The sequence below is a fragment of the Rhinolophus sinicus genome, linkage group LG15 (genome assembly GCF_036562045.2).
Source record: "Rhinolophus sinicus isolate RSC01 linkage group LG15, ASM3656204v1, whole genome shotgun sequence".
NCBI classification, from domain to species: Eukaryota; Metazoa; Chordata; class Mammalia; order Chiroptera; family Rhinolophidae; genus Rhinolophus; species Rhinolophus sinicus.
In genome coordinates, this window is record NC_133764.1 from 36,181,429 (window position 1) to 36,203,639 (window position 22,211).

General features: G+C 54.4%; 3 protein-coding genes across 8 annotated transcripts; 1 reads left to right on the forward strand and 2 right to left on the reverse strand.

Moving 5' to 3' along the window:
* Positions 1-479: 479 nt before the first annotated feature.
* GGA3 (golgi associated, gamma adaptin ear containing, ARF binding protein 3) lies at positions 480-14,239 on the reverse strand. 3 transcript variants are annotated; one of them, XM_019745494.2, is made up of 17 exons: positions 14,084-14,239; positions 9,330-9,414; positions 9,126-9,201; positions 7,701-7,799; positions 6,712-6,835; positions 6,351-6,454; positions 6,138-6,218; positions 5,670-5,807; positions 5,072-5,153; positions 4,853-4,969; positions 4,360-4,602; positions 3,940-4,010; positions 3,409-3,725; positions 3,001-3,224; positions 2,558-2,727; positions 2,286-2,396; positions 480-2,051 (listed from the first exon to the last, which is right to left on the reverse strand). In XM_019745494.2, the coding sequence occupies exons 1-17, from the start codon at positions 14,121-14,123 to the stop codon at positions 1,941-1,943; spliced, it is 2,193 nt and encodes a 730-aa protein (XP_019601053.2). In that variant the 5' UTR covers positions 14,124-14,239; the 3' UTR covers positions 480-1,940. The 3 variants fall into 3 exon arrangements, with proteins under 3 accessions (XP_019601053.2, XP_074176179.1, XP_074176180.1); XM_074320078.1 differs by lacking the exon at positions 7,701-7,799; XM_074320079.1 differs by lacking the exons at positions 9,126-9,201; positions 9,330-9,414; positions 14,084-14,239 and adding an exon at positions 6,947-7,031 and having other exon boundaries at positions 7,701-7,805.
* On the forward strand, positions 14,194-17,424 carry MRPS7 (mitochondrial ribosomal protein S7). Of its 3 annotated transcripts, none has more exons than XM_074320082.1 (5): positions 14,194-14,523; positions 15,053-15,244; positions 15,359-15,422; positions 15,761-15,967; positions 16,763-17,424. In XM_074320082.1, exons 1-5 carry the CDS (start codon positions 14,441-14,443, stop codon positions 16,982-16,984), a joined length of 768 nt encoding a protein of 255 aa, XP_074176183.1. In that variant the 5' UTR covers positions 14,194-14,440; the 3' UTR covers positions 16,985-17,424. The 3 variants fall into 3 exon arrangements, with proteins under 3 accessions (XP_074176183.1, XP_074176185.1, XP_074176184.1); XM_074320084.1 differs by having other exon boundaries at positions 14,211-14,523; positions 15,800-15,967; XM_074320083.1 differs by having other exon boundaries at positions 14,263-14,396.
* Positions 17,282-21,797, reverse strand: MIF4GD (MIF4G domain containing). Of its 2 annotated transcripts, none has more exons than XM_019745504.2 (6): positions 21,647-21,797; positions 20,226-20,357; positions 19,281-19,390; positions 18,745-18,900; positions 18,564-18,656; positions 17,282-18,044 (listed from the first exon to the last, which is right to left on the reverse strand). In XM_019745504.2, exons 2-6 carry the CDS (start codon positions 20,311-20,313, stop codon positions 17,817-17,819), a joined length of 675 nt encoding a protein of 224 aa, XP_019601063.1. In that variant the 5' UTR covers positions 20,314-20,357; positions 21,647-21,797; the 3' UTR covers positions 17,282-17,816. The 2 variants fall into 2 exon arrangements, with proteins under 2 accessions (XP_019601063.1, XP_019601064.1); XM_019745505.2 differs by lacking the exon at positions 21,647-21,797 and adding an exon at positions 21,309-21,446.
* Between the last annotated feature and the right edge of the window lie 414 nt (positions 21,798-22,211).

A 22,211-nucleotide genomic window follows, 5' to 3' on the forward strand; every position in this document is an offset into this window, starting at 1 on the left:
CTTGTTTTCTTTGACATGGAACTGATTTCCCTGTCTCCTTAGAGAAAAAGCCACCCTCATGAGTTATGAACGGTGAGTGCAGTGCCCTCCTGCCTGTAACGACAAACTCTCGGACAGAAGCCTTCAGTGCTTTACTTGTGTTTTGAAATCTGGCCTCACCTCAGCATCATCTGAAACACTCGCTGTTGACTTTCTGATTTTCTCCTTTAAAAAAGGTTCAGGAAGCTGTACGTTTTAACGACCTGGGTGGTGTCTACATTTGGAATTCCTAAGTGGCACTTCCCCACCCCATTGGGGTGAATGGTGTCTGTAGTAGAAGGATTCCAAATAGGGTGAAAATGGTTTTATTTCACATGCAGCAAAACAAGGGCAGCAGAATTGGGATATATATGTGTGTGTAGAAATATAGATATATCTATAGATACATCTATCTCCAGTATAGATGTTTGTCATGAAATAGTGACCTCACCAGTAACGAGTAACACTCATAAATAATTTTAATGTCTGAAGCTTATTATAAAGGTACATTTCCATGTGGTAATCTCAGACCTTTCCAGGGCTGCAGCAGCCGGTCTCTGGAAAGCTCTTGAATTTATTCCTTAAGGACAGTTCACTTTTGACCTATCCTAATGAAGCAGTGAAACCTGCTTACTAAAGATGGTAGGGAAGGGGAAGACGACCTCTTGACAGAGTAAGGAAGCCGGGAAAGAAATAGGGAGGGACCAGGGAACGTGGTTTGTGCCACCTTCCCCTGGAGATGGCTCTGAACCCATCCAGCGGAGCTCAGCTGAGCTGTGTGCTCTTTCCCCAGCTGGTGGTTCTCACTTTCCCGCTGCCTCGGGAGACCTGGAGTCCCGGCACACACTGCCAGGGGCTGAGCACTGTTGAAGCAGTAGGGTCTGGTGACTCGATTCAAGCATGTTCCTAATCTCACCACCTCCAGACCCAACAGCTTGCTGACAGTACCCCTCAGCAGCTGAGGGCAATTAGTTTTGGGGAGCAGGTAAGGACTTAAGTCTAGTGCAACGTGCCTGCCCGAGACCTACTTTCCTGACTGTATGCCACACCACAGGCCATCAGTGGGAGGAGAGGGGGGGCCAAAGCAGGACACAGAGGGTGGCAGGAGTTGTCTCCCCCTCCAGAGATCTGAAGGGCAAGACGGCAGTTTATTTCATGCCAAGCAAGAGGTAGTGAGTAGAATGGCCTGTTCCCACGGTGGGAGGCACTTTTCCCAGAAAGCTCTGAGTACCTGCTCCGAAGAGGACACACTGGTTCTCTTCCATTTTCTTTCCTTAGTTTAGGCTGCCCTGAGGCCAAGTTCTGTTTCTAATAGGCTGAGAGCCACATCCTGCCGAGATGTCCATAGGACACAGCCTGCCACTGCCAGGGACAAGCACACACTCCAGGATGCTGCCGCCCAGGGAAGAAAGCACACCAATTCCTTTTTCTGTGCCCAGGCCCTTTGGGGACCATGGCTCTGCCCACTTCCGTGGAGGTAGGAGTAGGAGCCTGCCAGCAGGGGAAGCAGAGTAGCAATGGGGGGGGGGTGATGACATGGTTCTTGAGGGAGGGCCCCAAGTCTCTTTAGAGACCTCCTCCCTTGTGGTATCGGGATGCCAGCATGAGGGGAAAAGCCTACTCCAGCCTTGGGTCCATGTTCCCAGGGCAGTAGTACCGAGTCCGGGGCCACATTCCACCTGACAGTACAGGGCCACTTCAAGTCACACAGGGAGATGAAAACAGGTCCTGTTAAGGGGCCAAAGGAGGAGAGACCATCACAGCAGCAGCTCGGCTCCTGGCAACAGTACCCAGGGCCCCCGTTCCACACCAAAGCTCTAAGCACTGCAGTCTGGACGTGGAGAAGGACATGACCCAGAGAGTCTTCCCGTCTCGGGCAGCCTGCTTGGTCCTCAAAATGGAGATGACAGCATTCTGCTGTGTCATAGGTTCCCCCATTGCTCCACCGGAGGGAACTGGTCCACCTCACCCACCTCCGTGCTCAGCTGCTCCCCCAGGGCGAAAGTCAGCCTATACCGAAGCCTCGCCTTCTCCTGTGACAGAGGGGACGCGCGTGAGACTCCATCACCTCCAGGGCCCTTTCTGAGCTAACAGGCCTGTTCCCGCCATCCCATCCTAGCTCAGCCTCTGAATCCAGGTAGGGAAGAGACAAGGGTTAATGCTACAGTATCACGCCCCTTGGTTGGGAGGCAGCCTCAAGCCTGGGAGGTGATGGTCCCGAGGTCCTCATCTGGGGTGTCAGGCTGGGACCCCCGGTTCTAGCTCACCTTCAGTGGATTGGCTAACAGCATGACCTGGGTGATGGCTGCCGGTGGCTGGATGGGGCTAAATGCAGAGAGTTCTGTCCCAGACGGGGGCTGCAACTTCACTTTCATCGACTGAAAAGGAAGAAGGTCCTTTGAAGAGACGGCAGGTGCCCTGCGGTGAGACCCACTTTGGTCACCGTGGACACACTGCCGCCTGCTGGCCATAGAAGCCTTCCACAAAGGGTCCACGATGATGGGCATTTCTGCCTCTAGGGGCCCCGGGAAGCGGGCACCTTGGGCACTGCGGCCTGCAGCACGATGCCCTTGATCGGCAAGGGGGCCGTGTTCAGCATGGACACCACCACCACCAGCACGTCGGGCCGTCCGGGGGGACACTCCTTGGCGAAGTGGAAGAGGATGCGGAAGCCATTCTTATCATAGGCTGTCACAGGAAGGGCGCTGCCTGTAAGAACGCGGCGTGTGGGTGCGGGAGGGGAAGTCAGCACTTCCCAGCCGCCCCGGGGTGCCCGCTGCAGCCCTGAGGTGATGGGGCTCCCGAAGGAGTCTGGGGAAAACCTGTCAGGACGTCACGGGTGCACAGCAGCAACAAGCAGAGGCAACGCTGGACGAAGGGACCCCAGCCAGGAGAACCTGTACCAACCCGCCCCTCTCACTGCACACAACGCTGCAAGCTGTGGGCCCGCGTCCCCTCCCACCCCAAGCTTCCAACACGTACTAGGCTTGATAGATTCCAGGGGGACATGGACACTGGCCAAAGAAAGCTCAGAGCCCTTCCCGGGGCTGCCCTGGGACGGGAAGATGGGCGGCTGGAAGAGAGGGCTGCCAGGCCCTGTGGAGAAGGGCAGGAGAGGCCTAGCCGAGGTGCTGCTGGGGATCAGAGGGGAGGTGGCGGCCCCGGGAAAGAAGCTGGAGGAGACGGGTTTCACCAGGCCTGAGGTCCTGGGGGGCAGGAAGGACAGGCAAGTCAGAGACGGGGCACAGCTGCTGGGTCAATCCCTCACGAAGCACAGCCCTGTGGCGCCAGAGCTTCAATTCCAGCCTGACGGTCCGTCCGACCAAAGGGAGCCTCCCCAACCCTCTGAGTAGGCCCACGCCTCCCCAACCCCACCGCTCCCACTCTTACGCTTTGGCTTCTTCCAGAAGCTGATCGAGGGCATCCAGCTGGTGTGGGGTGCTATCGCCCAAAGCTGAGCCATGGTACCCGGGGGCTGTGGGCTCAGCCTTTGGGGCCGGAGCTGAGGCCAGTCCAGCGGGGAACAGAAAGCCTGCGTTGGGGGCAGAAACACTGCCTGGGACCACAGGAGCTGGAAAGGGGGGTGGCAGCAGAGCCTGGGAGTTGCCTGCGGGGGTAGCTGAGGACTGGAGGTCAGGCCTGTCTGGGGGGCTACAGGCGGCAGTCCCGGGTTTGGGGCTGAAGAAGTCCAGGTCCGACTGTCCGTTCTACGGGATGGAAAGTGTGAGTGAGCAAAGGGAGCGGAGGGTTTCAGCTCGCCACCCCGGGCCCCTGTGCTGGGGGCCCTGTTGCAGCCCCACTGGATTAACCCTCCGAGGACAGGTGCTAGGGGCTGCAGCTAACTGCAGCTGAGGACGTCGGGAAAGGAGGCTAGTAAGTCAAGCTTGTCGAGTGCTTCAGTGTTGCTGCCTGTGCGCCTACCTGGAACAGGGGCCACTGGCTGTTCCCAGCTGACTCTTTGGGAGGAACCCTGGGGGCCGGGTCAGTAAGGCCTGAGAACAAAGACGCTGATGAGAAGACGCTGTGGGCTAGGGCAGCCCCAGCCCTATCTTGCCCAAGGAAGGGTCACAACAAAAATGATGTCAACCTGTGGGGAGAAGGTACAGGCAACCGCCAGTGGGGAGGGGAGCAGAGCAAGACACTGGATCTACCGTTTCCACCCCAAAGTCCACGTACAGACGGCCCTGTTGGCCTGCGACACGGAACTTGACTTGCCCTACAACTGAAGTCTCCTTCCCCATCCCTGCTAAGCACACAGGGCACCCCTGAGACCACCCAATCCCGCACTGTCCTCTACCGGCTCTGCGGAAGAGCCCTTTGCAGCCTCCCTCCCAGACGCACCCAGGCAGAGCAGCTCCTGGTCCAGCAAGCAAAGGGCGTTGCTGGTGGTGTTGGGCCCTGGGGGCGCCTCAGCCTGGCTGGACGAGCGGCTGCGCCCAGGTCCTGAGGGCTGGGGGGGTGGCGGGAGGATAGGGATGCCCGAGGGTGGGTCGGGGACTGGGGCCAACACGGGGGACGAGCTGCTTGGCGCATCCAACTCCGCAAGGTCGATGAGAGCCCCTTGGTTACTGGAGTGGTGGTTTCCTGCATGAGTGAACAGAAGGGGACAATAGTAACCAGGGGCCACTCTAGTGGATGCACAGCAGGGGACAAAACCCTGAGCACAGCCTCTGGCCTCATCCAAGGGTGTCTGTGTCCCCTGGCCTCTGCGAAGCTGGAGGAAGCTGGAGAACCGTTTAGAATGGCTTAGAATCCCCTCAGGCCCTGTGGGCTGACAGCTGGTCAGCCTGCACCTGCAGCCTGGTGGTGGGGACTGTGGCAGCAGAACATTTACCTTCAGAATCAGGCATGGCTGAGGTGGCCACCTCACCATTGACGACCTGCCCTTCAACGACCATTTTATATGAGTTGATGACCCGGGAGAGGTTGTCACTGGCCTGTAGGATGTCCCCTAGAGCAGAAGAGAGACTTCTCATCCCAGGCCATGACAACTGCCCCACCACACACAAATGCAAACTCCTGGCTCATCCTTGTCAGCTAGCCTTTTGCTCACCTAAACTACTGTCATTGTCCTCTGTCTCGCTGGCTAGTTTGAATAATGTCCGCCTCTTGTTCTCACACCGATCAAATAGCTCCTGAAAGAGACCCAGACATAAAACTCAGAGCTACACAGGCCCTTGGAGAATGCCTAGTTCAGCATTCACACCCAGAAAACCACAGGCTCCCCTGGTACCAGTCAGTGACTGGCAGAGCTGGGCTCAGAGCACAAGTCCTCTGCTGCCAGCCTCCACAGCTGTCACCCGACACCTGCTTCGGTGGGGAGGGCACCAGTTCCGACAAGGGAAGTACATCCCTTCCCGCCTCCCTGGCTGCCACATCCATGACCAAGGACTGAGGTGCCACATTTGGGACACAGGGGACCTCTGCGGGAGGCAAGGCCAACAGGTCTGCAGAGTCACTTGTACCTAGAGCTCTCCTGCCCGGGGCAAGTTAGTCATGGCTCCTGTGTAAAATGGGGGCGCCAACCACCCTCTAAGGGGCTGCTGTGCCGATTAATAAATTGGGGGCCACCAGGTATGTAGCAGCATCAACAGAGCAGGCACTCGGCAAAGGTACCCGGGGCCCAGCTCCGGTCCTCGCGGGGGCCGTACCTTCATGAGCTCTTTATCTGCCTCTGCAGAATCCTCCTTGCTGTAATGCAGCAGCATCTCACTGAGCAGCTTCACATTGTTGTTAACCTCCTCTAAGGTGTGCAGACGCCTGCTCACCTTCTGGATCCGCGCCTCGTCCTGCATCCGAGCAGCACGAGCGCTCAGCGGCCTGGCGCACTGACGCCCGTCCCGCAGCAAGGCTCACGCCTTACCAGGGACCCGAGCGGAGGCTGCCCCGGACTCCTCCCAATGCCCGGCTCTTGGGAACCCCAGGCCTCGGACCCAGTTTACAGTTTTTCTTTGAACAGCCCTCTCTCACCCCCAAACTGGCCCCATCCACTCTTGCTCCTCCAGTCCATTCTCTGGCCTCTGCAGGTGAGGGCTGGTGGCAGGGGCGAACAGCAGGCCTACCCCTGGGAAGGGACTTCCGCACTGCCCCCCACGCCCCAACGCCCAGGGCCCACTCACTTCCTTCACCATGGACTTGATGAGCTTGTTGGCCTCTTGCAGGTCATCTGGGTTTTTGCTTTTCAACAACTTGGCTAAAAGCTGGAAGAGGAGGGTGTCAGAGGTGAAGGGAAAGGTGCACCCCACCAGGGGGACCCCAGAGGAGCGGGAGTTGCCGCAGCACTGAACAGACCACACCTTGCGTGAGGATGCCGCAGGCAGGATGCCCTTTACCTTGGATTTCTCCTCATCATCAAAAACAGGGTTTTTGGGACGCGGTGGTGGAGAGGGAATCAGTGTCCTGTCCACAGGGACCAGTGGGTCAGACTGCACTATGCCTGAAGGTGACACAAGGGACAGAGTGTATATCAGGCTGGGGTGGCCTTCCTCACTCAGCAAGGGGGCCCATCCCTGGGATCATGACCTGCAAAGCGGGCTGTCCCCTCAAACCCCAGCCAAGCCCTCCCCGCTGTCTTCCTGAGGGACGCAGCAGGGGGCCAGTAGACGCCGCCCCCCCCCCCCCCCCCCGCCCCCCATCCTCCCTGGCCTGGCCCGCCTCGGGCTGCATGCAGGCTGAGGGAAGGGCCGCACACACCCTGTCTCTTCAACATGTGGTAGGCATCCTTGATCTTTGATTCTTCGGGCAGAGCCAATGTCCAGCTGTAAAGCAGCTCGATAACCTTGGTCTTCACTCTCTCAGACACCCTGTCCCCCAAGTACTAAGAAGCAAAAGAAAACGGAAAACCTAGTAAGTGCAGTCTGGAGGCAGAGACGGTGGGAAGGCGCTCTCCATAGCAACGAAATGGTCACTAACAAGTTACAGTCCTCACCCCTACAGGAAGCCAGCAGGGATCAGGTGTGTGAGACAGCAGGGAGGGGGGAAGAGGAAACTTCCTGCGGCAGAGCGATTTCCACCTGGGATACAGTCTATGGTTAGGCAGGGGGCTGGGAGCTCGTCACTGCATCTCCATGCACAATCTGCCAGAAACAACTACATTTTATCCCGAAGGAGTTAATGAGAATGTCTTTAGTATGAAAAATTGTTCCCATTGCTTTAAGCGGTGCCCAGAGCTTAAGCAATACCAGCGAGAAACAGAACCTGAGCAGCTGACACAGAACCAAGGGAGGCCAGGTCCTTGCACCCACGTGAGATCGGCAATGGAACAGTGGCTGCTGGTACTACTGTGTTTCCCCAAAAGTAAGACCTAACCGGAAAATAAGCCCTAGCATGATTTTTCAGGATGACATCCCCTGAACATAAGTCCTAATGCGTCTTTTGGGGCAAAACTTAATATAAGACCCGGTCTTATTTTCGGGGATACATGGTAGGAGCCCCAAGGCCTGCCCCAATACACACACAGCTGCTACCATGTCACTGTCGCATTTGGGCTGGGTGCCCGCCAGAGAGGGCGGCCTGTCCCGTGGCCTGCGTGGTCATCCTTCTGTTCCCCTCAGGGCCTAGCTTTCTAAGGACAGGACACGGACAATCTCAGAGCCATGAAGATGCTGGTTGTGCAGTGAAAGCCAGTAAGATGGGAGAAACAAGAGAACTTCCAGGAAAATAGGACACTGCCACTGACAAACCTTTGGAGAGACGACTTTGATTAACTCATTCAAAAACCGGAACTTCCCCACTTCGTTATGAAATCTCCTCCCACAGTTCTTCATACACGCCTCCAGCACCTGCAGCCACACAGAGAGGTGCTCAATGGGGGTGGGGTCTGGGTGGGACCTGCACTCAGCCAGGCCCCAGCACACAGACAGCGCGGAACAAATCTTCACCCAAGGAAGGAACTAAACAGGAAGAGCTATAAGCGGGGCCGGGCCGCAGGGAACATCAGGCCAACAGGGTTACTGACACCCCGTGTCTCTCCAATTGCAAACCTCTTCTGGGGAAGCTTACCATGAACTAAAGAAACCCGGATACCAAGACAGATGGAATGTCAGTTCTGAAAACTGCCTTCCTGCAAAATTCTGCCCTTGTATTTTACAGATGAGGAAAGTGAGGCCCAGACAAAGTTTCTCTGACTCAAGGTCCAGGAGTTTTTCCACAAGCTGATTGATAATTTTGGGGAGGTGGGAGACCGTATTTAAATTTTTTTCTTCATTTCAGGTGGCACGATGTTTTCCCTCCCCCTGCTCCCATCTAGTTTCCTGCTGGGGCACACAAATCTCCCGTAAGCTTTCCTGTGCCTGCAGCTTATGCCGAGGAGTGCACCACCCCCGTGCTCCCCGCAGTGGTTTCTGTTTGTAAAGCAGGGTTTTTCAATGGCCGTTACTGCCATTTTGGGCCGGTCATTCCTTGTGGTGGAAGCTCGTCCTGTACCTTATAGGGTGTTTAGCACATCCCTGGCTTCTGTCCCCCAGATGCCACTAGCACACCCTGACACGTGACAAGCAAAAGTGCCTCCAGATGTGCCCAAATGTCCCCTGGGGGGCAAAACGCCCCCAGTTAAAAAGCACTATTTTAAGGCCTTTGCTCTCTGGAGAAGACGCCCGAGGTGTGCACGCGGGCCGTCCAAACGCCTTTTCCAAGACCATGCCCTCTTTCCTGCCTGTCCCAACGGGCTGCACTCTGCTTAGGGCAGAGCCTGGAGGCGCCCAAGTGCCGCACACAGCTCCACACCTTGAATCCTTAGTCTGAATTAACACCAAGATCTGCCCGTTGGTGTGATGCCTTCACTGGTAAGTGGCACGATTTTTAGCTACAGAACGAATTATACTCACCTCACTTTTCTTCAGGTGGCCAACTCTTAACTGCAAGACAGCTCTGTCGGCATCTCTCTGAGGAGCCTTCTCTGAGCCCCACCCTGGGCTCAGGGCCCCTGCCTCTGGCTCCCGCCCTTAGCCACCCTGCTTCTCCCACTAGACCATGTGGCCGTGCTGGCAGTTTTGAAGCCTCAGTGGCTGGCACAAGGGCACACACATCTGTGGAATAGCTGACTGAACATTTTCTAGATAGGGAGGGCCTGGGCTCACGAAGATCAACCGTGAGGATGAAACACCTACCGTCAGGGCCTGGACCGCCTCCCATTCCTGCGGAGACTGGATCTTATGGGCCAGCAGTCGGACAGCGATCTGTGGCCTGGGAGACAAGCAGACCACACTTTCATGACACTGACCCTGGGGCCATCGGGCTGGCCCTCCTTGGCCTCAGGTTTTGACTTTCCTAGTCAACTGTCTCACTTGCCCCCTAATAGCTTTGAGACTCACCCTTCCAGCTCTTTGTTGATCTGGTCACAGAAGCCGATTATGTATTCCCAGTCCTCCTGGCGGTTGGAGGGATTGGTGGCTTTATCTTGGACAGAAAAAGGAGGGGACGATTGTTATAAAGAACAAGAAGGACACAATGGAAGGTTTTCTCACAATTTTTAGCCACATTTACTAAACCCCTACTAAGCACCAATCATTGATGTGAAGGTAAGTTTGTTTCCAAATATCTTCTCCAATAGAGAAGGCTCAACAGTTCCCTCAGGCAGCGAGTCACATACAAATACTGCTTTCTGTCCAGTATTTTGAAAGTCACAAATGAAAGAGAAAACAAATCCTCAGCCTCATGGAGCCTCGGATAGATCAGAACACAAATAACTGTAAACATAAGGAACTAAAATTTTCAAGTAGATACCTATGTAAAATGTTTAATATAATAAATACAGATAACTCCAGTCCCAGCGATACAAAAACAGCTAAGCGTTAAGCAAGAAGGAATGATCAAGAAATGTTTCCTGGAGAAAGTGAAGAGGGTACTTGATAAAAAATATGCACACTCAGAAAATATGTTTCCTACATACCTTTCAAAACCTTTTTCAAGACCTAAACGTCCCTCATGCTTTAAATGTTTTTTAAATTGCACACAATACCCATCACTTTAAGTTAGGCTAACATTTACTAAACACCTACTAAGCACCAATCATTGTGCTATCTGTCCCTGGGGTCACAGAAACAGAATCTGAACTCGACTGTTAAGCGCCCTGAAGATCAAATGGTCTTCCGTGATCAAGGACAGAGACAAGTGTCAGAGAGTTCTGAGAGGGCCACTGAGGGTTTAAAATCCACGTGCTAAATGCCAGGTCTCCTAATACTTGGTGTGGGTCCTCTTTTCCCTCTTATCCCCGCCCTAGCTCAGGGTGGTTAAATGTGTTCCCATCTCTGATTCAGATCTTGGAGTCTGCCTCTCTCAGAAAGCACTCTCAAGCTAAATTTAGGGCTTCAAGTTCAGAAGACAAATGGAAGGCTGACGGCGTATATCTTTTAAACACGCACGCTCCTCCGCAGATTTCCACAAGGGCCAAAAGCAGCGCAACAGAGGCTTGAAAAGAAACCTCCCAACAAGGGGAGTTGTTAGAAGTTCCTGAATTCTGATGTCTCGTGACTTTTCTTCACTTCCTTTTTTTCTAACATTAAAAACCACTAGCTCCATGACCAAATCCTAACAGGGACTCCCTGCCACCAGTGCCACCCGTCCCCAGCCACAAGAGGTCAGCAAACGCTGAGGCACAGAGAAGGCTGCAGCCCCAGAGGACGGACGCTGCACCTGCCTGGCAGTGTTTCTGCTCTGGCTGCAAAAAGATTCTGATGGTTTAGGTTCGTTCATCTTTAGAGGAAAAGGGAGCTGCCTGTCCTCAACCTTGAAAAGAGAATTAGCAGCCCCTTCAAAACGTCAGCTTGAAGAAAAGAGACATTAAGTCTATCAAGAGTAGCTATTAATTGCCACAGTGACCTGACCTACTAGCTGTCAGCTTCCAGAGAAACCCTGAGTCTCTCCCACCAGTCGTCTAAAATCTTCTCAGGTGTTAGCATAGCTTTGTTACCAATCCCTAGCATCTGAGATGCTTGAAATTCTCACATGACATCAAGAGGCTGTAAGACACAAAAATCAGTGGGTGTCGGGAACCACGTCCACCGCCATCGTTGTTATCATGTTGAGAATAGTCGCATACCTCCCGGTGTAAGAAAACAGCCCACTCACTCCCAGTTTGCAACTGGAAAAGCATCTTCCAAAATATGGAGTCTGATGTGGACACCCCCACACACGAACACAAGCAATGAGCATTCACCGGACGCTGTATTCCTCCCTGGCCTGCTGGAATTCTGACAGCATTTCTGCTTCCAACAACACACCTGCTGACTTTTCACTGTGTTCAACTTCTTTAGAATCCCACTTCCTTTCATCTGGGTAGAACTTTCTACTGCAAACCTGCAGGGAGCGCTGTCCCTACACAGGGGCACAAACAGCCCTGCTTTCAACAAAGGTCAGTTAGTCCCACTTCTGAGCGTCTCCCCCAGCTCTCTAGCCAGCTCCGATAGCACACCTCAATCACCCACAGGAACTGGAAGAAACCTCTGGGGATCATTCTGGGTGACTGAAGCTCTTCATCTGCCCACTGCCTCCCCCAGCAGATGCACACAACCTCCCACCCACTTAACATTCTCCGTCACCTGGTCCAGAGGTGACATCAGAGCCTCCCCTGCAGACCCTGCCTTCTAGAACCGCCTCTTTGGGCTCTATTCTGACTCCAGGTTTCTATTTTTGGGTCTCTGTTGAAAGCCTTATTCTCTTCTGTGTCTGTCTCCAGATTTTCTGCTCCCATTTTCAGCTTAATTCCATCACTAGCCTTGACTGTCATGGGACCTCAAAAGGTCACATAGGAATGGAAATAACAGCACTGGCCACCCCACCCCAACATGGCTCACACATTCCAGAGATGACAAGTTCTACATAGCAAATGACTCAGAAATAAGCAGAGGCAAGAACAAGGGGTGGAAAGGGAGTCAGGAGTCAACCTTTATAGCTAGGGTCTTAAATCAAGAGAGACTGGGTCAATCACCAAGCCTGTGTTCAGCACCCACAGAAAATGAAGTATGTGCATGCTAAGTACTGGAGAGGCTCCCGAAAAAGGACAAGACTCGGATCTTACACTCAAGGAGGTTATGCTGTTCTGGTGTAACACAGACACATAACCAGCGCAAAAACAAGACAGTGTGTAATTGTAAGTGCTACTTTGGTACAGAAATGAATCTAAAAACAAACCCATCACTTCTCTTTCCTGACTTCCCTATTTCTATAAATGGTGCCACCATTCAAAAGCTCCTTGCCCAAGCACTGGTTCGTTCACTTGGTACAGTTCATACCATTAAGTTATAAGAACTATGAAGGTGAACAGAGAACAAGAATAGAAGGAATCTTAACACAGCCCCAAATGTCACTCTAATCGGAAAGAGTCAAAGGCCAATCTCAGCTCTACAGATGCTCCTTGACTTACGATGGAGTTACGTACCGATAAACCCAGAAGTTGAAAATATTGTTAAGTCGAAAATACATTTAATACCCCTAACCTACTGCCATCATAACTTAGCCTACCTTAAACATGCTCAGAACACAATATCCACAAAAATACTGGCAACACACTACACTGTAGAGTAGCAGCTGTTTACCCTTATGATCACGTGGCTGACTGGGAGCGCTGCTTGCTGGCGCTGCCCAGCACATGCGAGTACCCTACTGCACACAGCTAGCCTGGGAAAAGATCAAAATTCAAAATCTGAAGTACAGTTTTACTGAAAGCACCGCCGTGAAGTCAAAAAATTGTGTTGAACACGGTAAGTCGGGGACTGTCTATGCAGTCGCTACAGATAGCATTCCAGTCCCCTTCACCAGCTCCACTCTGCCTCAAACACAGGTCCCTCTCCTATTTCAAAAGATTAATATAACTCTAAACCTAGCCTATTAAACTCAGCTTAGGTCACTTAAATGACTCCAATGTCCCCACTCATATCTGTGAATCAAAGCAATTCCAGTGTGGTTATATCTGGTTGGGGGGCTCTGGGCAAGTGGTTTAATCAGTCAGGATGTCTTCTTTTTGTGAAATCTGCTTCACTGGGATACTTGATAAATGAATGTCTTTGCAGCACTTTGAGCTCCTTGGAGAACAGTTCCATATACAAATATGAGGCTTCGTGATGTGCCTGCAACGGAAGATGCTGCAAATGTAACCTAAGATCAGCTGCCTGAAGGGAGTTTCATATTAAGGAAGGTCAGGCAATTGGAGGAAACAGCCATCACCTCCAAGAACCTGGAGGCTCTAGTAAATAAGAGATTTCTGCAAAAGGTAGTACCTAGGTATCCTATCTGCCTCATCAGCTTGTCTAATTTCTATCCTCACTTAGAGGCCTCCTCTAGCCCATAGGAAAGTTAACTTAGTATTAACCCTTCAGCAAAGTTCTACCAGCTAACAAGGTTAACCCGTATTTCCTTCACAGCTACATGAATTAGCCATGACAGCAACAGGCCGCTATAACCATGGGATCAGGCTGGGCTCCTCAGCTTTGTTTCAGAGTAGGTTACCAACAAATGACTCACTAATATGTTCGTGTGTGTGTGTGTGTGTGTGTGTGGCAGCATATATCTCACCCTGCTTCGGTCACTGCAGAAAAAAGGTAAAGCTCTGTTACCTTTCTTTGGATTATTCTCACTTCAAGCATTCTGCCTACGCGAAGCGGTCTTTTCTCCTCGAATATATATGGTCACAATTCTGAGGCTGTGCGTGTATGGTCAGCGGCACCCACCGCTCCCGGAGTTTCAGCCCAAATCCAGAGCTTCTCCCTTTCTCAGGGACTGAGCCGCCCGCGGTCCAACCACAGTTTCCCCAAAGCACCGAAAACATGTCAGCCGGAAGCACTTGGGTGTCATTTTCCCGGAGCCCGCGAGGCCGGGACAGGACCCGAGCTCACACCGACGCGCGTGGGAGAGGGAGGAGGCGCCGCAGTACCCGCAGCAGGTGCCGGGCGGGGGCCGGGCACCCGGCTGGAGAAGGGGCGTGATCACGCAATGCTCGCGGTGACAGCGAGCCAAGGCGCAGGCTGTCAGGGGGCGGCGTCGCCGCCGTGGGACCCGGGGAGGGAGAAGGGATGCGAAAAGGGGCAGTTCGGTAGTTCAAGGACAGGCAGAAGCGGCCGCGAATACTCACTCAGCCAGGACTCCAGGCTCTCCCCTTCCGTCTCCGCCATATTGCAGCCGCCCGGGCCGGCCCCGCGGCCTCAAACTTCGCGATAATCTGCGAGAGACGAGCCGGGGCGGGGCCTGCATGGGGGCCTGAGAGGAGCGAGCGCGGCCACTGAGGGTCGCGCCAGACTGCGACGGATAATAGGAGGGCGAGTGTTTCCTTTTGACTCTTCCCTTTGGACCTCGGAGTGAGAGACCGTTAACGCCCAAATTAATGGGGTGATGCGCAGAGTTAGGACCCTGTCGAGCCTTTCCTCCGTCTTTCGTCACTCGCTCAGGCACGCCGAGGGCAGTTTTTGTGGGGTCCTCGTGGCAAGCCAAGATGGCTGCCCCCGCAGTGACGGCTGTGCGAGGGTGGTCTGGCCTAACGCCGGGCGTGCGGAGTGTTGTCCTGAGGCTTCCAGGGTGAGAAGGTGGCGGGCAGCTGGGGGCCGCTTGGGTCTTCACGGGGAGACCTGCGGGGAAGCAAAGGAGCCGCAGGCAGACTGCGCGGGGCGCTGGAAAGTGCCTGGGGTATCTGATTCCAAGCCTCTTAACTAGCTGCGTGACTTTGGGCCAATCTGAAGGCTTAGTGATTGTCCCCTGCCCGAGGGTGTTCTAACTCGGAACTGAAAGTGCGGTCTTGCTTAAAAAGCTCAGAGCTGAGATTTTCTGCGTTGGGAGGTGGGGAGAGAGATGCATAGGCGGGGTGCCTACCCCGAAGTTCAAGAGCCTGCCCTTACTTATCGTTGGCACTTGAGGAGGAGACTTCTGGCCTGTTTGGGGGAGGCCCTCCTACCTCTTAGGACAACAGCCAGAATTATGCAGTTCAGATTTGGCTTGCGGCGTGCGCGCCGCTCGTGGCAGGTTGGCACACGTGCCTATTGTTAAGTCAAGACTGTCACTTGTGGAGTCAGCTTTACCCGCCTTTTCTCTTTCTCCCCCCCCCCCCCAGGGTAACTCAGGTGAGGTGGAGCCGCTATGGTCCTGAATACAGGGACCCCCAGATTGACAAGGAGTATTACCGCAAGCCCTTGGCCGAGCTGACTGAGGAGGAGAAGTATGATCGGGAGCTCAGGAAGACTCAGCATATCAAAGCTGCCCCAGCCATGAAAACAAGCTCTGTCTTTGAAGACCCATTGATCAGGTTAGATGAAAACAAAACACTTTTGTTCTACGGGGACAATACCAGGGAGGATCGACAGTAAGGCTTCTGTGACACAGCCTTGGAAAGCTAAACCTGTTGCTTTTCTCCTTGAAGTAAATTCACCAACATGATGATGAAAGGAGGAAACAAAGTACTGGCCAGATCCCTCATGACACAGGTAAAGAGTACCTCTCTCCTGTCATCTTTGCCCTATAGCTTTGTACTTGGCTTTCAGTTAGAAAAGCATGGATTCATATACTTGTCATTAAAATTAACTTCCCTGTGTGTCTGTGTTGGGGTGGGGGCTTTAATGAAATGCTGCAGGAGTCAACAACTGCCATTCCAACACCACCCAATCAGAAATCTTAGCCCATTCTTTCTGTCCTAGTCCAGGAAAGAGGGAGGTGCATAAGAACTTAGTCTTAGAAGTGTTGAGGGAGGAGCTGCCCTGCTACAGAAGAACGGAGTCATGGGATTAAAGGGCAAGGTCCTAGCTCAGTTTTCTAAACCCTTTAGGAAGTCTGGGGCAGCCTATCCCATGGTATTCCTTTGCAGACTCTGGAAGCTTTGAAAAGGAAGCAGTTTGAGAAGTACCATGCTGCTCCTGCAGAGGAACAGGCAACCATTGAACGAAATCCCTACACCATCTTCCACCAAGCACTGAAAAACTGTGAGCCTGTTATTGGGCTGGTACCCATCCTGAAGGGTGGCCATTTCTACCAGGTGAGTGGTCAGGGCAGGGAGAGCTGGGCCAAGATTCATAGCTTTCCAGGGACCAGGAACTGTCAGGATCTGATCAGCTGAGTCCCATAGTATAAAAATCACATGCAGAAAATGGGAGAGAGCAAAATAGTATCCAAGTGATCTCTTCTGGAACCCACCCACTTCTGTCCAGCATCTGTGTTCTAATCTGTAAGCTTCTCATGGTGAGGGACTATGTTTCCACGTCATCTTTGCACACCAATGTCTAGCGTAGTGCTTGACCTGCTTCATTACCATTTGTTGAACTGAACTAGGTGCCTCCATTATAGCATTTAATATATTTCATTGTCAAAAGTGGGTATCTCCTCCTTTTTCAATGTAAACTTCATAAAGCTAGAGACTTTCTCATTGATGTCCATGTCCCTAGGGTGTGGCATGATACCTGGCACATAGTGGGGGCCTGGCAAATGATTCTTGGACAGAAGGGTTTTGTTTTTTGGCATCCATCATCTGAGTTGGCTAAGTCACCATCTGATGGGGCTTGTCCCAATTGGTGCTTGTATCCACTTAGCTGAGCTTCCATTTACAGGTGAAAGAGGTCAGTGCTTAGTGAACATTTGCTCAATGAATGCCTCTTATGTCTGCTACACGGAGGTCACCCAGGGAAGCTCAAAGAAGAAAAGACAGGCCCCTCTCAGGAGCCTTGTTAGGGCTGGCTGAGAGGGAACCTGTGACTGCTCCTTAAAGCTCATGCAGGAAGGAGGCTGCAGCCCTGGCCAGTTTGTGGACCAGCTTGCTCCTATCCTATCTTGGCAGGTCCCTGTGCCACTAGCCGACCGGCGGCGTCGCTTCCTGGCCATGAAGTGGATGATTACTGAGTGCAGGGAGAAGAAGCATCGGCGGGTGCTGATGCCAGAGAAGCTGTCACACGAGCTGCTGCAGGCTTTTCAGAACCAGGGCCCTGTGATCAAGAGGAAGCATGACATGCACAAGATGGCTGAGGCCAACAGAGCTCTGGCCCACTACCGCTGGTGGTAGAGGGAGGGAAGAGGTTGCAGGAGCCCAGGGCTCTCTGTTGGAAGAAACAATGTGAGCCACTGCTCCCTTGAAAAATAAGGCAGTAGTTCTCCTTTAACGGCAGGCAGGTGTCACAGAAAGGTTGGGGCAGGGTGTTCTGCTTGTTAGTCCTCTCTCTGGGCTAGAACTCACTCTCCCTGCCCAGTCTTGTAAAGACAGAACACATTGACTTGAATTTCCCCCAAGAAACTTAGGGCCCATCCAGCCTTCTCTTCCCTCCGCTTCGGATGGACATTTGGGTGGTATGAACGGAAGCAGTTTTAGTATCAGAAAGGTTTATTAGAAAACCCTCACCCTGAACTGGTATTAGCATGTGATGCGGTACTGCCATTCGTTAAAACTGACTAGAGGAAATAGGTTTGTTTCCAAAGTGGTCCTTATACAAAATGTATAAAAAGCAATTTCTGGTGTGACGTGTGTTCTGCGCCTCTGCCCCTTGACATTCCCAAGCAACCCACCAGTGGTTATGGGTACCCGTTTTACAGATGGGGAAACTGAGGCACCAAGCTAGCTGTTGCACCAGTGATTTCACAGTGCAGTGCTTGTTAGAAGATGCCCTTCTGTCAGGCCCAGGTGGAAGGTGATAGTGTGGCCGGACTGGGGGGTGGGGGGTTGTGGTCTTTGTGGTGTCTTCCCCAATTCCTAAAGGAGGAGGGAAGGTGCTCATGGCTGGACTGCCACGTGAGTGGGAAATGTCTCGGGAGCTGTTGGAAGTCTGGAAGGGAAAGTCTCTGGGAGAGGCGCAGACTGCACCCCTCGGTTGGGAGGTGGGGAGGAGGTCCAATCTGGAGGCCTAGTCAGAGACCTCGCTGTAGTAATACTTGTGGGCAGCTGGGGTCGTCTGCCAGCCGGCTGCCCGGAACTCAATGATCTCCAGCAGCAGCAGCTGGGCCAGGGAGCTGAGACCCACTGGGAGCAGGAAGCCATCCCGGATCAGGACAAAGAGCTCATCCATGCGCTGCCTGTTCATCCTCTCCAGCTGCTCCCCAACGCGGTGCAGCTGTAGCACCAGGCAGTCCACCTGCAGGGGATAGTGGGAGGTGACACCCCTCACCCGGGCAGGGCCAACCTCTCACAGAGCAGCCATTAGCTAAGCTCTTGCTGTGTGCCAGGCACAATGCTTGGCTCTGGACACACGCTTTCCACTTCATCTTCACAATGCCCAGTGCGTCTTAGCCACATCCCAGGTGAAGCAAGTTCTGGGACTTGCCTAAAGTCTTTACATCTGGGCCAGGCTGGACTCAGGCCCTCTCTCCAAACTGCTGCTTCACCCCCCTCTTCTACCTCCCCCACACTGCCTGACCCTGGGTTATTTTCTGGCCACCTATCCACAGCTGGTCAGGGCTCTCACCATTCCTGTCACAGGTTGGCTTTCCCACTGGGAAGGAAGCCTCTGAGCCAGTAGGTTTCGGCTGCTCTGCTGTGCATAAATTCCAGACCTAGCAGCTTGTCTTGTTAACTGACAGGCTTTAACTGCCCCCACCAGGCTCCTGCCCCAGGAAGTGACGACCTCGAAAGCCTTCATGCCAGGGCCACCCACCTCCTCCTCCTTGCTCAGACTGTCCGGCTGGGCCAGTCGGAAGAGGCAGTCATAGACGGGGTTCACCAGGGCCATCATGGGCATGTTGTTCACCTGTGGGGGAGAAGGGGCCAGAGCACCGGCTTAGTAGCCTCGGGAGACAGGCTGTCTCTGCCACACAGGGTGGCTGCTGGCGCCTCACCCTCAAGTAGTCAAAGATGTTGCAGATAAAGGTGACGTAGCAGACCCAGCCCTGCAGGGAGCGGGCTCGCAGCTGTTCCCGAGCTTGATACTCCTGCTGCAGCCGGTTGAGGAGTCCACGCCGGAAGACACTCTGGCCTGCTTGCTTGCTCTCTGCCTATGAACCATGGAAAGGATGGTGAGGGGTGGGAAGCAGTGCTGTCGCAACCCCAACCTGAGCTTCCATGGCTGAGGACCCTCTTGGCTTACTTCTCTCTATGCCTTTGAGGGAAACCCTTTGCATCTCCGCCCTGCTGGCCTTCCTCAAAGCATCTCCCCTTTCTCTACCAACCCCACCCGACCTGGATGATGGCTCAGCGTCTCCCTTCTTCTCTCCCAACCCCACCCAACCCTGATGATGGCTCAGCGTCTCCCCTCTTCTCTCCCAACTCCACCCAACCCTGATGATAGCTCAGCGTCTCCCCTCTTTTCTACCAACTCCACCCAACCTGGATGATGGCTCAGAGTCTCCCCTCTTCTCTCCCAACCCCACCCAACCTGGATGATGGCGTAGCACATGCGTCCTGCTTCCTTGCTGAACACACAGTCCTGCAGAGAATGGTCCACAATCACATCGGCCACTTTCTCCAAGTTCACGGCACCTGGATCTGTGTAAAGATAGGCAGGCAGTCTCGATCTGCTTAATTATCACATTTGCCTCTGCCTGCTCCGAAGAATTGGAGATGTTTACAAAAGAGTGCACCCGTTATATGCTTACGTTCAAAGCGTCCAGAACGCATACGGGGAAGTAACCACACATAGGAGCTGCTCCAACCATGAGCCTCCCGGTGGCCCAACCAGAGGAAACGGGGATGGTTATGTGGCTGTCAAAGAATGCTCGTTTTTTAGGACACACATCTCCTAGCACTAGGTTGAGGAAGGAGCACTGAATAACAGTGTTTCTGATAGCGGTATCACAGAAGAAAGTTCTCAATACACACACATGAACCCCTGACATGAGCGGGCCAGCCAGGGCCTCCCCCACAGGCATCGCTCGGCGTGTGATGGGCACTGGTAATTGTTGGCTTAGTCAAACTTTGTCCTGAGTGCTGCAGGAAGGCCTTGGTCCAGGACAGTTACTCTGTCTCCTCTTCCAAGCAGAACACTCCACCCTCTGTCCAAAGAGAACTGGTTGCAGTAATGCAGAACCGGGTCCCCTGTAAGGACTTAGGGGACAGGAACTGTATCCTCTGTGCCCCCCCCTTCACTGGTACTTCAACTTAAAAAAAAGACTTTATGACTTTACATTCTGAGAGGTGACTATGATTCACTCCTAAATCCTGGTCTGAATGTAGCTTGTTTTCCAGTTTGACAGTTACGTACGTAACTGACTCAGAAACGGAAGGTGAGAGGGAGGGCTGGGTATTCCCAGGCTAAGGCTCCGTCCTCCAGTCCTGTTCCAGTGGGCCCAGACCCAGGCTCAGGAGGGCTCCCCATGCTCACCTTTGAGTGCTGTCTTCAGCAGCTGCTGGGTCTCTGCATCAAAAGATTGGATTTTATACTCCTCTCTACCAGGCTCCCCCATGACCATCCAGCCCCAGCAGCTTTTTACTGGGGTGGGACTAGTGACAGCACCTGGGGAGGAGGAGAGGTAAAGGGGCATGTCTCAGATGTGGAGCCACGTGGGGCTGGGGTTCCAGTCTGCAGGCCCTGGGTGGGGCTGGCCAGAGTTTGGGATGGGCTCCTGGGCTGTCCTTGGCATTTGGTGGTTGGCTGAACACCCAAGCTTGGCTTCTGCTGGAGACTGGGGACCAGCCGGGCACCTGCTGCACAGTTTAGGCTCCCCTGTAACTTCTGGGATTACACAAGAGTAAAGAGATGAAGGGTGAAATCTGCCAGTCCCAGCAGTAGGCAGGGTTATTCCCAGCTAATACCAAGGGTGGGGTGGGGTGCGCTGGGCTGGGCGTGTAGCTAGGTGGATATTAGACGCTTGCCCTGCCTATAGAAACCGGCCTGGAAGCTGCTGGCCCAGCACAATTCCCAGCCAGTGAGAGGGCTGGGGGCTCCACGCTAGGCACAGCCGTCCCAGCAGGCTTCCAAGCCCCTCTCCTTAACCCCCTCGCTCAGCTCTGGTCAGAGTCCTCAGTCCACAAGACCCACCCTTGGGGTTGGGGCCGGTCTGCGTGAGTGGGAGCAGGAGTCTTCTCTGCGGCCTTAACGATTGGGAGCCCGAACTCCCCTGTCCTGGCTAGCTTCTCTCAGGGACGGACTGGTTAAACTGGCCTCCCGAGTGGCAGAAACCCGGCCCTGCCCACTCAGGACTCCCCATTCCTGGGCTCCATTCTAGATCCTTCCTCTTAAAGAGGGGAGCGGGATGACGTGTCCCCCAGGGGTATTCCCCGTTGGAGGCACCTCTCCGAACTCGGTGCCTCCCCCCGGTCAAAGGAGACAACGACCTGAGAGGTCTCCAGACCTGGGCAGCTTCCCTAACCCCGGAACGCCCTTCCCCGCGGCGCAGGGCCGGCAGCGGAGGCCGCCGTCCGGTGTCCCGCAGAAGGCAGAGGCGGCGTGAGCGCCGACACCCACCTGCCGGGTCGGCACTGCGCCCGCGTGCCCGGAGGCCGTTCGGCGGGCATGGTGCGCGCGCCCCGCGTCCACAGCGTAGCTGGTGAGACCAGTCGCGCCTCGCCTCAGCTTAGGTCATTTCCTAGCGCGGCGCCAGCGCGCGGCCTGGGGCGGGCCTGGGACGGGGCGGGGGCGGGGCCCGGGGCGGGGGCGGGGCCGCCTCTCCAGCGCCACCTGCTGGAGCCCCGGCGGCGCTGCTCTCGTCGCCGGGTCCGCCCCGAGGTTCCTGGCGTGGGGCCGAAGCGGGGCCGAGCGCGAAGTGCGCGACACTGTTCCCACTGCCCCTGTCCTCTCCTCACCCGATTCGCCCCGGGCCTGTCCGGGACCACAGTGGCTCGTCGTCCTGTGCCGACAACTCCTGGACCTGCTCCTCCGCTCGCAAGAAGCCCTTGGTCTTATGCGGTGGCACCCGTCCCGCCCCACGCCAGGGGCTCAGGTTAAAACCCCGTCAGGAGACTCGGCCGAACCGCGCGGCGTGGGAGGAGCCTGCGGGGGGCGTGGTTCGTACCGGGGCGGCCTAAGGGAGCAAGGGGGGGAGGGTAGAGAAGATGGCTAGAGGGGCAGGACTTCACTAGTGATGGCAGCGTGTCCCCCACTCCCACCGCCCAAGGTAGAGAAGGCAGGGGGTGTTGTAAGGGCTGGATCAAATCCCACTGACTCCCTCTCATACTCCAAGTACACATAATAATGGTAAAGTAAGTTGAAAATCAATGGGCCAACCCAAGAGAAAGGGTCCCAGTTGCCAACTTGCGACCATGAGGTGTTGGAGTAACCCTGAAGTTGAGCTAGCTCCTGGATCCATCTTTCTGGGCTAGGGCTGGAGGAGAGGCGCGGGCCCAACAGCCCAGACAGGGCCATCCCTGA

Coding starts and splice junctions, on each gene's coding strand:
- MIF4GD (XM_019745504.2), bottom strand. CDS start 20,313: ATGGTCATGGGGGAGCCTGGTAGAGAGGAGTATAAAATCCAATCTTTT. Junction 19,391..20,225: donor GCTGAAGACAGCACTCAAAG/GTGAGCATGGGG, acceptor ATCTTTACACAG/ATCCAGGTGCCGTGAACTTG. Junction 18,901..19,280: donor TGTGCTACGCCATCATCCAG/GTTGGGTGGGGT, acceptor CATGGTTCATAG/GCAGAGAGCAAGCAAGCAGG.
- GGA3 (XM_019745494.2), bottom strand. CDS start 14,123: ATGGCGGAGACGGAAGGGGAGAGCCTGGAGTCCTGGCTGA. Junction 9,202..9,329: donor ATCAACAAAGAGCTGGAAGG/GTGAGTCTCAAA, acceptor CTTGTCTCCCAG/GCCACAGATCGCTGTCCGAC. Junction 6,455..6,711: donor CCACATGTTGAAGAGACAGG/GTGTGTGCGGCC, acceptor TGTCACCTTCAG/GCATAGTGCAGTCTGACCCA.
- MRPS7 (XM_074320082.1), top strand. CDS start 14,441: ATGGCTGCCCCCGCAGTGACGGCTGTGCGAGGGTGGTCTGGCCTAACG. Junction 15,423..15,760: donor CCAGATCCCTCATGACACAG/GTAAAGAGTACC, acceptor TAAACCCTTTAG/GAAGTCTGGGGCAGCCTATC. Junction 15,968..16,762: donor AGGGTGGCCATTTCTACCAG/GTGAGTGGTCAG, acceptor CTATCTTGGCAG/GTCCCTGTGCCACTAGCCGA.